Source organism: Grampus griseus (assembly GCF_964374135.1).
Source record: "Grampus griseus genome assembly, chromosome: 4".
Lineage (NCBI taxonomy): Eukaryota > Metazoa > Chordata > Mammalia > Artiodactyla > Delphinidae > Grampus > Grampus griseus.
Window position 1 is genome coordinate 46,531,970 of NC_138997.1, and position 16,359 is coordinate 46,548,328.

Sequence of the window (16,359 nt, forward strand, 5' to 3'; positions counted from 1 at the left end):
CAAGTATTTCCCTCACTTTCATTGCCCAGGCTGTCCTCCCCAGGGTCCCTTCTAACGCCAGTTCTGTCATCATTTACCTACTTTCACCTTTGCCTCGCCTACTTATCACCTCCTAGACTGTCACCCTCATCTCCTACCTGGCAGACTGACCCCACTGCCCAGACCGGAAAGGAAGCGTCGAATCGCCGTCAAGCCCGAACCTTCCCGGTTGAGGGGCTTCAGAGCCCACTCCCCGGCCCAGCCGAGGAGCTTGAAGAACCCTTCATCGCGCTCTTTGCACAGTCACCCCCTAACATTTTCACCCAATCCTACAAAACCACCACCACTTTTAGCCTCCCCGTGAGCACCAGAATCGCCTGTTGTACTCAGTCGCGAAGAGCGGTCTCCAGGTGAAGGCAGAAAGGTGCTTCCTTACTTGAGAAGGTAGGTGTGTGCTGACGCTGGCGTCTGCGCGTCAGTGATCTGAACCTGAGCCAAGGCCCAGGCGAACTGGATGGGTGGTTGGCGCTAAGCCAATCAGAGATCGCGATGACAGAACCCAGCCAATCATAACACGGGAGGCTCGGCGCACTCGGGGGCGGGTCCGGACGGGTGAGGATCCGCCCCTTACAGCTTGGTGGCCAACGCCTTGGCCCAGGGCTAGCTAGAGCCGAGCAGGTTCACGGACTCCAGGGACCGGGAGCTTTACGAGCTGGGAGGCGGTGCCCTAGCACCCCAGCTAACTTCCCTACAGGCCTTGGCCTTAACAGGTATTGGTGCCTGCCGTGGACGCATTTAGACTCCGGTCTTTTCTCACTGGAGACTTTGTGCCTATGGTTGGGGACAGAGTGAGGTCGTTGCCTTGACGACGACAGCATGCGGGCCGCGGTCCTCCTGAGTGTGAACTTGCGGTGGGTTGAGGCCAGTCTGCCTCCCTGCCTGCTTCACCTGGGAAGACTGTGTCTGCGGAAGAAATCGCGACAGCAGTAGAATTGCTAGTTTGCTAGTCAGCATCTTTTAGACCTGAGAACGAGATGCATTTTACCTCAATTTTATTTCCAAGTTGAAAACCTTTGGGTATTTCCACGCCAAAGGATTTAAAAGGAACAGTAAGTATAATACTTTTGAAAGCTTCTATTATCTCGTTCTTTTATCTATAAAAGATTTCAACCTGTCTTTAACAAAATAACAAATAGCATTTTTTTATTATCTAAATTATTAGTATGAGAACCATATGCTTCCATGGCACATGTCCAGAACTACCACATTTGCCAATTGGCCAGGTTTCCTTTTAGTTTGTATAACCCTTAACATTCCCAAGTAGAAGGCATGAGAAGTTATGGTTTATGAGTAACTGTTTCAGGAAACAAGAGGCTTTTTAAGCCTTGATACTTCTAAAGTATTTGTGGGAAGTGCCACTTGAAAAAACAGGTGTGTTCAGTGTGCTGTGACCAAATGTGCGGTTGGTGGGAGAATACAATTGTAGTCAACGTGCAGAATGTTAGCTTGTGACATGCTTCAGAACCTCTTAGACATGCTTAAGGTAATTTTAACTGTGTTCACTTTGCACTTCCAAATATTGAGGACACTAATTGCAAATGCTTTAAAATGATCCAGGTTATAGATTCCAGCTATTTTTGTCCTTGGTATGATAAGCCTAAAGTCTAGTCCTTAATAGAATATGCTGTTTTAGTGGAAGGAAAAAAAAATTAAAGGAAAGAGAGAATTACATTGAGAATTTTTTTTCAAACACTGACATTTTATTTAAAAACAGTTAATAGAGGTTAAATGGAAGTGTAAATGTCAAATGTATAGAAAGTTAGTGTCAGAGACACTGTTCTGTAAACAGTTTATAGTAGAACCTACTATCAAAGCTGGTAGTAAAATAATGAAATAATTGGGTTGGTGTTGACTGGGATTTATTTATTTTCTCCCTCCCGAAGATCAGTCTTCTGACTTTCCATGTATATATACTATATATATATATATATATAACTATATATATATAATCTATATAATAATTATATATATATATATCCCCTAAATTGTCAAATGTAAACTGTTGAAAATGTATTGTATACATCGGATTATCACAATTTGCTAGAACAAAGAGGATATTTGTTTTGTCTTTGTCATCAGTGTACCAATAGGGAAGCAAGGAAAACATCACAATTCACAATCTGTGTAAATTAATTTTAGATTGCTGTAGGTACACTACTAATGTTATAGGTAAGAATTTTTTTCTTACCAAGTTTTATGGATGAGTGTTTTTATATTGTCAGGTTAAAAAAAAATTCAACTATGAATCGTCATTTGAATGTATAGTTACCAATAGACTACTTTTTTCCCCAAAAAACTTTTAGAACCATGTTGGGATTAACAGAAATGTTGTTTATTCTTTGCTTCTGGAATTTAATTTCAAAATCAGATTGTAAAAATAAATTTAACTTTGAAGTTGTAGTTTATTAGCTTTTATATTTCATGGCGATCAAAACTTCTGAAGTAAAATCTAACCGTATCTGGGCTGAAAAGTTTCTTGCTATACCAAAATATGGAGTGGAATGATTGCTGGTCCTTCACCAATTATTAGTAACGTAAGAAAGATTTTGTTAGGATTGCCTTCATCCAGAAAATGTCACATAATGGGATGTAAAAGAATTCTAAACACAAAATTCAAATAATCATACTTATAGTGATTAATCATTAAAAAGATTTTTGAAATACTGTATTTGGTACACTAACATTTAATTATTAAAAATCTGCTTACATACTGTGATGTCATTGCTGTTATTTTATATGTTCAATATAGGAATTTAATTACTATGGTAATAAAAGTAAACAAAAATAGTTGATCAGAAGTTGTTAGTGTTACTTGGTAATATTTTTCCCAATAGACTAGAAAGCGCATAAAGATCCTCAACTTTGATCTTTTAGACCTGATGTAAAAAAATAAATTTTATCTTCACTGTAACCAAATTCCCTTGTGCCTTTTTTACCTTAAAGTGAAAAGGAATTGTGTTTTTCTAAAGTAAACTGTTATTGTTTTGTATAATAGTTCAAGTATTGCTTTATCTTAATTAAAAATATATTGAAATTTCATTAACATGACATTTAGTAATTTAAATTTGAAGTTAATGGCTTCAATTCCATTTGCTTTGTCTATTATGAAATGTATGTGAATATTTTGAAAACATAACTTAGATGCAGAAACATTACACAGGACAGCCATCGATGCAGTGTCTGCTCTAATATGGAAAACAGGTGTGGAAGAATTAATTTGGGAGGGTGAAGGAAATTAATATACTCAACATAATTAACTCTATGTTTTGGTTTCCACAGCAAGAAGAATTCCTACTGGTTTTTAATTAAAATGGAAAAATATGAGAACCTAGGATTGGTTGGAGAAGGGAGCTATGGAATGGTGATGAAGTGTAGGAATAAAGATAGTGGAAGAATTGTAGCCATCAAGAAGTTCTTAGAAAGTGATGATGACAAAATGGTTAAAAAAATTGCTATGCGAGAAATCAAGTTACTAAAGGTAAGTTATCACATATATTGAATTGAAAAAAAAATGAGTTGTTTCTTGAGTGACAGTAATTTTTTTAAAAAAATGCTGTTTTTATATTTGTTTTATTTACATAACTTGGTTTAAAGTATAAATTTCTTTTTGGCAGTAAACAACAAGATTACATATACATATTCATTTATCTCATGAATATAAACATGATTTTAAAATTATTTGTTGCTTCTCTCTTATCTGCCTATCTATCTATCTATTTACCAACAACTGTGTTGGGGGTCTCTAAGACCACCCCAAGGTTTTGTTTGTTTGTTTCGTTTTGTTTTGTTTTTTTAATAAATTTATTTTATTTATTTATTTTTTTTGGCGGCATTGGGTCTTCGTTGCTGTGCACAGGCTTTCTCTTGTTGTGGCGAGCGGGGGCTACTCTTCATCGCGGTGCGTGCTCTTCTCATGGCAGTGGCTTCTCTTGCTGTGGAGCACAGGCTCTAGGCACGCGGGCTTCAGTAGTTGTGGCACGCAGGCTCAGTCGTTGTGGCTCACGGGCTCTAGAACACAGCCTCAGTAATTGTGGTGCACGGGCTTAGTTGCTCTGCAACTGGCACGTGGGATCTTCCTGGACCAGGGCTCGAACCCATGTCCCCTGTGTCCTGTGGGGGCGTGAGCAGTGGTTGGCCAGGAGGGTGGGGTCGGGTTACAGGAGCACTTTCGACATCAAGAGCCTGGCCCTGGGACTTCCCTGGCGGTCCAGTGGTTAAGACTCTGCGCTTCCACGCCGCCCGCGCAGCCAGTCGAGCCGGGAGGTCTGAGCTGGCGGTACAGGCTGGCGGGCCACCCCAAGGTTTGATGATTCACTAGGAGGACTCACAGCACGCAGCAAACAGTTGTACTCTCTTACAGAGAAAAGATATAAAGGAAAATCAGCAAAGGGAAAAGGCACGTGGGGTGAATTCCAGAGGAAACCTGTCACTCTTCTTCCAGTGGATTAACACAGGATGCACTTACTTCCTCCAGCAGTTATGACAACACGTGTGAAATATTGTCTACCAAGGAAATTCATTAGAGACCCAGTGCCCAGAATTCTCCTGGGGCCTTATCACAGAGGTACCCCCTGCCTGGCTCATAACAAAATCCCAGACTCTCGGAAGAAATGTGGGTATTCAGCATAAACCATATTGTTTGCACAGTGAGCCACTTTATCAGTTCTGGAAATGAAGGAAAACTTCTGAAATCCAAGTACCCAGGTAGCGAACAAGGGCTCACTTTGCAAGCCAACTTTCTAGGGATAAAAGTCTCAGACCTGCTATGTTAACTGCTTCCCACCACCAACCCCCCATCAGTCTAACCTGAAGTTTATCAATTTTATTTATCTTTAGAAAGAACCAATGTTTGGCTTTGTTGATCTTCCCTGTTGTGTATTTCTTTTCTATTTCATTAATTTTTGTTCTTTAGTATTTCATACCTTCTACTTATTTTAGGTTTATTTTACAGTTCTTTTTCCTAAACTTCTGAGTTATATGCTTACTTCTTTAATTTCTAGTTTTTTTTTTCTCATATATGCATTTAAGGTTATAACTTTCCTTCTAAGAACAGCTTGGTATGTATCCTAGAAATTTTGATTAGCAGTTCAAAATATTTTCTCATTTTCCTTAATTGCCAAACGTGGAAAATTTCTAGGTTTTTCTCCTTGGTTATTTACTTTTGACCCAATTGCCCTGTGATCTGAGTATACGCTATGTAAGATTTTATTCCTTCAGATAAATACCTAATATTTATATTTTCCACTATTTATCAATTATTCCTGAGTTTCTTTCTTTTTTTAAAAAAAATTATTTATTTATTTTTGGCTGTGTTGGGTCTTTGTTGCTGCACGTGGGCTTTTCTCTAGTTGCGGCGAGCGGGGGCTACTCTTTGTTGCAGTGTGCAGGCTTCTCATTGCGATGGCTTCTCTTGTTGAAGAGCATGGGCTCTAGGCGCACGGGCTTCAGTAGTTGTGGCTTGCGGGCTCTAGAGCGCAGGCTCATTACTTGTGGCATGTGGGTTCAGTAGTTGTGGCTCATGGGCTCTAGAGTGCAGGCTCAGTAGTTGTGGTGCACGGTCTTAGTTGCTCCACAGCATGTGGGATCTTCCCGGACCAGGGCTTGAACCCGTGTCCACTGCAATGGTAGGCGGATTCTTAACCACTGTGCCACCAGGGAAGCCCCTGCCATATTTTTACATATCCCTTGGATTCCTCTTACCCCTCTTAGGGATTAACTACCTTTACTAGTTAACACTGATCTACATTAAATTTTCCCTGTCCTGGCACAGGCACACTACCAGCCCAGGCCTCCTCAGTAAGTTCAAAGTACTTGCTTAGAGTGTCTTGTTTTCTGTGTTCTTCATTATTATTTATATTGGATATTGTTTCTGGAAATTTATTTGTAGAAATGTTTTGAGGCTAAGATAGATAAAAGTTATCTTCTTCCAGAGAGGATATTCAGTTGCTTCTGCCAGGTGCATGGGGATGCTCCCAGTCTAGTATGTTAATCCAAATTCAAGGTACAGGTGATGTGAAGCCTGGACTGGTTCATTTACATTCATTTTCACTGGGGAAGATTTAGTCCTTAGGGTCCCAGCTTAAACTGGAGGTGTTTTCTGAAAGACCCCACCTTTGCAAGGCATTTAGACTTGACTCTTCCTTCCGTCTTAGTCCCAAGAGGACACAAAAATCTAACCTCAGTTCCATATCTGTTACTTCATAGCAAAATCAGCTTTGAGTCCTGAGATTAATTCTCTGAGTTCTCCTGTTATTGATTTTGACCCGGTAATTCCTTGCTATCATCTTTGGTCTATTTCTATATGCTTAAGAAGGTTTTCAGTCCTTGTTCTCTTCCCTTTTTGGTTTTTGAGCGTTCTACTCAGATATCCTCTAGCTCAGAGATTCTTTCATCAGCTGTGTCCAGTCTACCAATAAGCCAATCAAAGGCATTCTTACTTTGTTACAGTGCTTTTGTTTTTTAAATTTTTAAATTTTTAAATTTTTATTTATTTATTTGACTGCACTGGGTCTTAGTTGAGGCACGAGAGCTCTTAGTTGCCACATGCGGGCTCCTTAGTTGCGGCATGCAGGATCTAGTTCCCTGACCAGAGATCAAACCTGGGCCGCCTGCATTGGGAGCGCAGAATCTTAACCACTGGACCGCCAGGGAAGTCCCTGTTTTTTGTTTTTTTAATCTCCAGCATTTCTTTTGATTCTTTATTAGGATTTCCATCTCTCTGCTTACATTGCCCATCTGTTCTTGCATGCTGTCTACTTTACCCATTAGAGCCCTAAGCATATTAATCATAGTTGTTTTAAATTCTTGGGCTGATAATTCCTACACCCCTGCCATGTCTGCTTCTGATGATTTTTCTGTGTCTTCAAATAGTGGTTTTTGTCTTTTGGTATGCCTCGTAATTTTTTTCTTCAGAGCTGGGCATGATGTACCAGGTAAAAGGAAGTGCTGCGAATAGGCTTTTAGTAATGTGGTGGTGAGGTTGGAGGAAGGGAAGTGTTCGGTAGTGCCATGATTAGGTCTCAGTCTTTCAGTGAGCCTATGCTGCTAGCCTGTGAACTTTACAAGTGTTCTTCAGGTTTTTTGTCCCCTCCTTAGGTGGGATAGGATGGCTACAGTAGGCTAGAGTTGGCTATCTCCCTTCCTCAGCTGGTTAGCCTCTGCTTAACTAGTTCCCCCCAAGGGCAGGCCTTGTTAAGGACAGAGTGCGGTGGCATTTTTCCAAATGGTTCCTTTATTCCTCTCCCTGTGAAAGCTGAAGGAGATTCTTCTCTGAAATTTACTATCAGAACTTGGCTGAGCTCCTAGAAATAACATCTTACAGTGTTATGTGGATGCCCCTGTGACAGGGTTTCCCTGAAGTTTTTAACTCTCAGGCTTGGCCACATTGAGCTTCCGGTAACTTATCCATTGCAGTTCAGGTTTTCCTACCTTGGCATTGGTTCCCACAGAGCTTTGCCCTCGTGAGTCTCTGTTCCAGGAAGCAGAGACTCCCTGTGTTTGCTGGTTTGTCTCTCCAGTCTTGGAGCCGGTGGTTTGAGATGTCCTCATAAGAGATGAGATGTCCTCTCATCTCTTATGAATCCAAAAAGAGTTGTTGATTTTTTAGTCTACTCAGTTTTTTACTTGTTAGGATGGAGTGGAGACTTCCAAGCTCCTTACATGTGGAAAAGGAAACTGAAAGTCTACATACCTTTTATTATTTTATTATGTTTTAATTTCTTGGCCGTGAGGCTTGCAGAATCTTAGCTCCTCGACCACGGATTGAACCTGGGCCCTCAGCAGTGAAAGTGTGGAGTCCTAACCACTGGACTGCCAGGGAATTCTCTACATACCTATTAAAATTTAACTTTACTAGAAGTTTGTATGTGTGTGTGTGTGTACTTATAATAAAAAACCAAGTGAAACAATAGGCCATTAGACTAAGGTGGCTCTAATATCTTGGCACCCTGTGTGAACAAATCAAAGGAAACCTAAGTCAGACTCAATTCCTGTAAATGCTCAAGGTTAAGACATTGTAAGTTAAGCACAACCAGTCACAGTCAACTAGACTTTCCCAAGTAAAGCAACCACTTAAGCTGGAACCAACCAATCAAATAATTTACTTGTTTTGCTTCCATGTCTGCTCTATAAAAGCCTTTCCCTTAGCTTCTTTCTTTTTTCTTTTTAAAATAAATTTATTTATTTTTGGCTGCGTTGGGTCTTCCTTGCTGCGCACGGGCTTTCTCTAGTTGTGGCGAGCGGGGGCTACTCTTCGTTGTGGCAGGCAGGCTTCTCATTGCGGTGGCTTCTCTTGTTGCGGAGCACAAGCTCTAGGTACGCGGGCTTCAGTTGTTGCAGCGCGAGGGCTCAGTAGTTGTGGCTTACAGGCTCTAGAGTGCAGGCTCAGTAATGGTGACACAGGGACTTAGTTGCTCTGCAGCATGTGGGAACTTCCTGGACCAGGGCTCAAAACCGTGTTCCCTGCATTGGCAGGTGGATTCTTAACCACTGTACCACCAGGGAAACCCTTTCCCTTAGCTTCTACCAGTAGAATGTTCCTAACCTCTTTCAGTATCGTGCTGCCCAGTTCAAATCAATGTTTGCTCAAATAAACTCTTGTCAATTTTAGTGTGTTTATCTTTAACACACCGATACAAATTTTATTTATCTACTTATTTTAATTTTTGAAAAGGTAACATATGAATATGCTATAAAATTAAAATGCATTTCCCTGCCACCTTTGTGTACCAGCTATTTAGTTATACCTTCCATAAGCAACTGTATCCATCAAAGGAATTCTAGTGTGTGTACATATATCAAACGTCAGCATATTCTACACACTGACCTGCATCTTGCCTTTTTTCCACTTAATGTAGCTTAGTGATTATTGCATACCCGTGGACATAAAACTGCCTTGTTCTTTTTTTTTTTTTTTTGTGGTACGCAAGCATGTGGGATCTTCCTGGACCGGGGCACGAACTCGTGTCCCCTGCATCGGCAGGCGGACTCTCAATCACTGCGCCACCAGAGAAGCCCTGACTTGTTCTTTTTAACTGCTGCATTTTATTTCATTGTATGGATATGCGTTAATTCACTTAATATATTTGGAAAGTGCTTTGTGATCCAACCTGGCATCTTTTGTTTTAATAGCTAAGTTTAGCCCATTTATAGTTATGATGTAACATATTTTGGTCTTAGTTTTCCTTTTTTTCCCCCTCTAGAGTCAGAATGGCTTAGTGTTTAAGAATAAGAAATCTAAATATTTTGTATGCAAGTCAGCTGCAGGTCTGGGTGTGTTTATAAGGCAGATGTTCTGGACATGAAGGAGGAACTAAACAAAACTGAAATCTTTTCAGGAAAAGACAGAGGCTACAATTCCTGGGTTCTAATCCTCCTCTACCAGTTATTGCTGTGTGACCTTGACCAAGTTACTTAACCTCTATGTGCTTTAGTTTCCTCATCTGTAAAACAGGATAATAATTGCAACTATTTTATAGGGTTTTTGTGCTTAAGGTAATGGAACATAGTAAGCACTATGTAGGGGTTAGTTATTATTATTTATAATATTATGTATTTTATTACTACTTTAAAAATATTTTTCTATATAGTCTACTTTTTAAAAAAAATTTAGTTTTGGCTGTGTTGGGTCTTTGTTGCTGAGCGCAGGCTTTCTCTAGTTGCGGTGAGCGTGGGCTACTCTTCGTTGCCGTGCGCAGACTTCGCATTGCGGTGGCTTCTCTTGTTGTGGTGCACGGGCTCTAGGCACGTGGGCTTCAGTAGTTGTGGCACAAGGGGTCAGTAGTTGTGCCTCGTGGGTTCTAGAGCACAGGCTCAGTAGCTGTGGCACACGGACTTCGTTGCTCTGTGGCATGTAGGATCTTTCCGGACCAGGGCTCAAACCTGTGTCCCCTGCATTGGCAGGTGGATTCTTAACCACTCTGACACCAGGGAAGAAGTCCCTAATTACTTTTTAAACATTGGATGTGTTTCCTTTGGTAATTTGGAAAGGTTTTTTTTTTCTTATAAATGAAAATCTTTATTTCTTATTTTAATCTACGATGATTTCCCTAAGTCTTCAGAAGATTAACTTTTACATAAAATATTAAATAGCAATTATAAATTATACTTTGTTGGAAAGGTTTTATTTTGTACTTTTTGTTACCTTTATAACTATAGAGTTATATAATATAGTTAATCCTTTGTAAAGTAATTATTATATTTCTGTTTCCTCCTCTCTCCCATTCATCCACCATCTGAAGAAGCTATCTTCTTTATCTTAGTGCTTACCATTAAACCTGTAAATATAATTCGACCTTATAATTAAACATTTCAGGTTAAAAGTATAATTCTGTCCCATTGACAAGGAAATCCACATACATACTCTATTTTTTTTTCATACTCTCTTATTTTGTTTGCATCTTCTCTTCTTTCTCCTAAGTTTGTTGCTAGTATCATTTGTACATTGTTAGGTTTTTAATATTCACTTTCTATTTTGTAACTGTGATACCCACATTTGTATAACACTTAGTCCTGCACTAATGGATTTACTGCTCATGTTCAGAAAATTTTCTCTGCTGTCTTTTTCTTGAATGACAATTTTTTTGGGTATAAATATTCTTTCTTTCCTTGAGGATTTTGAGGACTGTATTCTAGTAGTTTCCTCCTCTTTAAAAAAGAGGCAACAGCGAATTTCCTGGCGATCCGGTGGTTAGGACTCTGTGGTTTCACTGCCGAGGGCTCAGGTTCGATCCCTGCTCGGGTAACTAAGATCCCGCAAGCTGCGTGGTGTGGCCAAAAAAAAAAAAAAAAAAAGAGGCAACATTTCCTGGTGAGTGTTCGTCTGCCATTTGTGTTTCCTTCTCTTTTCTTATAGTATCTTTGAATAGAGACTGGATCGGTTCCTTTTTGATTGTTTCTTATCTTGTAACAAAGTGAGCCCCTCCTGGACCAGCTATTTGTAGGAGGTTCATTTTCAGGAAAACCTGTGGTCTTGTTCCAGGCTAGCAGGAATCCACCATGGTTCACAACGATTTTCCTTACAACACAAGCCTGAGTGTGGGATTGACTTATGTTATCCTTACTTTCTCTGAAACTTGTAGTTGCAGATTTGTTCATAATGAATTGTTTTGCCTTCCACTTGGCTTCACTGACAGATTGTTTCCAGCAAATGAGTTCCTATGTGATTATTCAGACGCCCTCTCCTCCTGTTCCCTGGTGCCATTCAGTTCTAGGGATGGTTTCACTGACAGTCTATGAACCCTGTTCTCATTATACCAAAGAAGGCTTTTTGTTTTTGTTTTGTTGTTTTTCTTTTCAGGGTATGTCACCAACTTTGGAAAACTCTGCTCTGCCAGCTTTGTAGCCACAGATGATCTCTTGGTATCTTCCTAGACTCCTGTTGGACCTTCACAGTGCCACCTCGTTTGCTGTGGGTAGGGGTCATAAATCCTTCTTAGTTTCATCAAAGATGGAGCTACATTTCTTTTTCTCATTGGCTTTGTTGTGTTCTCTGAGAGGAGAATAGAGCAGTATGGTCTTTTTGACTCTAATTTTAAAACCAGGGCTTCCCTGGTGGCGCAGTGGTTGAGAGTCCGCCTGCCGATGCAGGGGACACGGGTTCGTGTCCCGGTCCGGGAGGATCCCACGTGCCGTGGAACGGCTGGCCCCGTGAGCCATGGCCGCTGGGCCTGCGCGTCCGGAGCCTGTGCTCCGCAATGGGAGAGGCCACAGCGGTGAGAGGCCCGCGTACCGCAAAAAAAAAAAAAAAACCAAAATATAGTTTCACAATTTATACCGTTTATGCATTTTATTTATGTTTCTCTTATGCTAAGATCTCTTTTAGACTGTGACTAGTTACTAGTAATTTGATCTTGTAAAAACTATTTTGTATTTTTCTTTTTATAACAGCAACTGAGGCATGAAAATCTCGTGAATCTGTTGGAAGTGTGGAAGAAAAAAAAGCGATGGTACCTAGTCTTTGAATTTGTTGACCATACAGTTCTTGATGACTTGGAGCTCTTTCCAAATGGACTAGACTACCAACTAGCTCAAAAGTATTTGTTTCAGATTATCAGTGGAATTGGATTTTGTCACAGTCACAATGTAAGTGTTTAGTTTAAACAATTATTTAAAAAGTTGAAAATTTAGAAGAGTGTACAATGGACACCCATATACCTACCGCTGAATTCTATACTTGTTAACACTTTGCTATATTTGTTTTATGACATATTTATTTATCTGTTCATCCATTTATCTACTTATTAATTTGTCTTATTTATGCATTTTTTTAAAGTAAGTTGCAGACTTCAACTCTAAATACTTCAGCTCTGCATGTCATTAACTAGAGTTTGCAGAGTTTTTTTTTTTTTGAGGTAACATTTACTGAGTGAAATGCACAAACTTTAAGTAACGAGTTTTGACAGATACATACATGTAAGAATCCATTTATTTGTTAGTTCAGATTCTCTTGCCTAGTTGTGAAATATGAAAATGCCTGCTATTACTCTGTTGTCTATCACAACAAATTTATATCCTTTGAGAATCATATAAAAGCAATTCTAGGGGACTTCCCTGGTGACGCAGTGGTTAAGAATCTACCTGCCAATGCAGGGGACACAGGTTCGTGCCCTGGTCCAGGAAGATCCCATATGCCGCGTAGCAACTAAGCCCACGTGCCACAACTACTGAGCCTGCGCTCTAGAGCCTGCGAGCCACAACTACTGAAGCCTGCGCTCTAGAGCCCATGCTCCGCAACAAAAGAAGCCACCACAATGAGAAGCCTGCGCACCACAACGAAGAGTAGCCCCCGCTCGCCGCAACTAGAGAAAGCCCGTGTGCAGCAACGAAGACCCAACGCAGTCAAAACTAACTAACTTAATTAATTAATTAATTTAAAAAAAAGAAAAGCAATTCTAGGTAAAATGACACAAAGTATAAAATAACTAACACAGTGATTCTGCCAGTTTTACAAAATATTTTAAATGACACTTTTTGTGTGATTATAAAAGTAACAAATGCTAATGATAGATGTGGGGCTGGCCCTGTGACCTTTACCATGGATGTCTAAGATGTAATAGAAATTGGTAGCTTATGCAAAATGCTCAGCAATGCCAATTAGGATGCTGGTCCTCTGAGTTTACAATAAATATATTTTTTAAAATTTCAAAATATAGTTTACTTATATTAGAGAACTAGACCTCATAATTTGTTTTGCCCAGCTCTAGAATTTTTAACATTGTCTGCCAGTGTCCTGTTTTCTCCTTCCATAGTCTCTCTTTTAGAAATCATAACCAACTGACCTTGTTTTAGCCTCTTTACATTTATAATTGCTTGATGAGTGCCTCCAATCGGGTACTCAGAAATCCACTTAAAAGCCTATATGGCTAAAACTAAACTACTAATTATTCTTAATCAAACCTAACTTTTTCCAGACTTTTCTATTTTTGGTAATGGACCCACTGTTCTTTTAGTTTCCCGTTTAAGTAAAATATCTGAGATTACTTCCTAAATTCTGTTGATTCTTGATTTAAAATATTTCTACACTGCACCTCTTCCTTTCCATTCCTTTGAGCACCAGACTAGTTTAGGCCCTTATCACCTCCTAGTTGTCCCACTGCTCTTCTTCCCACTTCTAGTCCCCCTCTCTGCTTTACCGTGTTCATGGCCAACATCTTCTTTAAACACCTTGTTGGTCATGTCACTTCCATAGGTTCCCATGGCCCTGACACAAGCTCAGACTTCCCAGAGTGGTAGTTGAAGCAAAACCTAGTACATAACCTCTACTCCAGAAAAAACATTTCCCCAGCATCTCCTGATCTATTCCCATCTTCACTCTTTTGCTCTTTTTGTTACCCTCACTTGGATTGCCCTTTCATTTCTACATTTATCCAGGTCATACTAGTGTTAAAGACCTGTCTTAGAGCCCACCCTTTTCCACAAAAATTTTCCCTGACCAGCCCAGTCTTCAATGACAGCTTTCCTCTCTTAGTCTTGAGAGCAGTCCTTATCAGAGCAATTGATTTGGTAATTAATAATATATATTTCATCCAATATCTTTGATCGTTTAAATAAAATTTTAAGCATAAATGTTCTTTTTTTCCCAACTAGGTCCCAGGTTCTTTAAAGCCAGGAACAGTTTTATAGGCTTTTATTTGTACTTATTATAGGGACAAAAGCAGTGCCCTGCATATGACAGGTGCTCAAAAATAATTAGTTTGCTTAACTTGATGTGCCAATATATTTCATACTCTGCTTTTTGTCTTAGATCATACACAGAGATATAAAGCCAGAGAATATATTAGTCTCCCAGTCTGGTGTTGTCAAGTTATGTGATTTTGGATTTGCGCGGACACTGGCAGCTCCTGGGGAGGTTTATACTGATTATGTGGCAACCCGATGGTACAGAGCTCCAGAACTATTGGTTGGTGATGTCAAGTATGGCAAGTAAGACATGAGCAAGGTGGGCGGTGGGGAGGGCAGATTTAACTCTCTTTTCTTGATAAAATGGAACGTGTTTTTAATATGATGAAAGATCCCTCTAACACGGAAAGGAAATTTTCAGTTCAGAGAACTTTATAAAGTTATTTGTAAACATTTTTGGTGCTTCCCCTTTGAACATTCTTGTGAAACAAGTTGGTGTGAGTATAATTATTTTAAAGGTAGGGAAATCAAGGTAAGTGGTCTGTTTTTAATAGTAAGTTAGAAGTAGGTATATTTCTCACTTGTAAAGAGAGGTAACATTGACCGGGTAAGTCTGACACTTGCAATGAGGCAAAGTAGCGTGGGCAAGGGTGAGGGTAGAAATGGAACTGAGTGAATAGTTTTAAAAACATAAATCGTCTTCATAAATGAATTCTTCAAAGAAGAAGGGATTGGAAGTTTTACTGATTTTGACAGAAATTGTTCTAAAATATTTTTTGCAATTTCTCTGTTTTCAGAGTACAGTTCATTTAATATTTTCTTAATTACTCTGAGCTCTCGTTTTACCGCCATACTGTCACTTTTGTACCATGTTATAATTCCACTATGACCTTAAGCAATTTCAAGGTAGTTGTCCCTATGGTAATGATGCCGGAATATTCTTTAAGTTTTTGTGACCGATTTTTAAGACAGTTTTTCTATTTCCCCCTATTAGCTTTCAGTTCTCCTTGTTGTTTGTGTTCGCAACATCCTTCTCCTTCTGGTATGCTGTTTTCAGCGTATGGTGGGATAGACCGAGGAACCTTGTCAAAATTATGTGCGAACAAAAAATGAATAGCCACTGAAAGGAAACCCAAAAGGCTTATTTTCAGAATAAAGTATACTTAACAACTGTTTTGAGTCTTCGGAAGTCTTTTCCCTCATGTCACATGATTGAAGTTTCTGGAAATTTGATTTATGTAAAATTGGAAATTAACACTTTAAGTGTATAGGGAAATGTATTTTGTAGAGTAATCTAAGGCTTACTGCTACTTTTTTCAGTACCAAGAATACCAAATAGTAATATGCAGAACAGATTCAGTCATAGTAAGCATAGTAGGATGCCAGGTTTTATACCACATTGCTTTTCTTTCAGGGCTGTTGATGTGTGGGCCATTGGCTGTCTGGTAACTGAAATGCTCATGGGGGAACCCCTTTTTCCTGGAGATTCTGATATCGATCAGCTATATCATATTATGTTGTGTTTGGGTAAGATTATACGTCTGCATTTTAAATTTTAGTGATTTTTTTCCCCTATGTTTTTGTTTGTTTATATTTATTTTACAAGCTGTTGGTACATTAAAGATGATACGTGTTTTGAATGGGTGTAGGGAGCAAGTAGGAAAAACTCATCTATCTCTCTCTTTATATATATATTCAGTCATTCTCAGTCTGGCTTTTGTCTATCTGACATATTGTCCTAATCATGCTCTCACCTGCCCTCCTGCCAACTCCCGCACTAAAGAAAAAAGCAAACATTGTACATTCTCTCTGCACTTTTGCATTCAATAAATCACATGTAGAGAGAATACAAATGATCATATTATCTTTGGGTCAGCAAGCATTTGTGTTATATATCTATTACCCTCTTTCTCATCTTCAAACTGAGAGACACAGGGACTTCCAAAGTAATTTTTTTTTTTTTTTTTTTTTTTTGCGGTACGCGGGTCTCTCACTGTTGTGGCCTCTCCCGTTGCGGAGCACAGGCTCAGCGGCCATGGCTCACAGGCCCAGCCGCTCCGCGGCATGTGGGATCTTCCCGGACCGGGGCACGAACCCGTGTCCCCTGCATCGGCGGGCGGACTCTCAACCACTGCGCCACCAGGGAAGCCCCTTCCAAAGTAATTTAATCTTGCTGCAGTTCTGACTTTTGTTGCTAGTGCT

At 39.7% G+C, this 16,359-nt stretch overlaps 1 protein-coding gene across 1 annotated transcript in view; it reads left to right on the forward strand.

Annotated features, from left to right (window-relative positions):
* Positions 1 to 1,024: 1,024 nt before the first annotated feature.
* The window catches only part of CDKL2 (cyclin dependent kinase like 2), a 33,790-nt gene continuing 18,455 nt past the window's right edge, over positions 1,025 to 16,359 (forward strand). Inside the window, exons 1-5 of the mRNA XM_082653388.1 lie at positions 1,025 to 1,088; positions 3,319 to 3,517; positions 11,926 to 12,120; positions 14,282 to 14,460; positions 15,572 to 15,684. Coding sequence (XP_082509514.1) covers positions 3,350 to 3,517; positions 11,926 to 12,120; positions 14,282 to 14,460; positions 15,572 to 15,684 — 655 coding nt within the window. The 5' untranslated portion in view covers positions 1,025 to 1,088; positions 3,319 to 3,349. The remainder of the gene's footprint in view (positions 1,089 to 3,318; positions 3,518 to 11,925; positions 12,121 to 14,281; positions 14,461 to 15,571; positions 15,685 to 16,359) is intronic.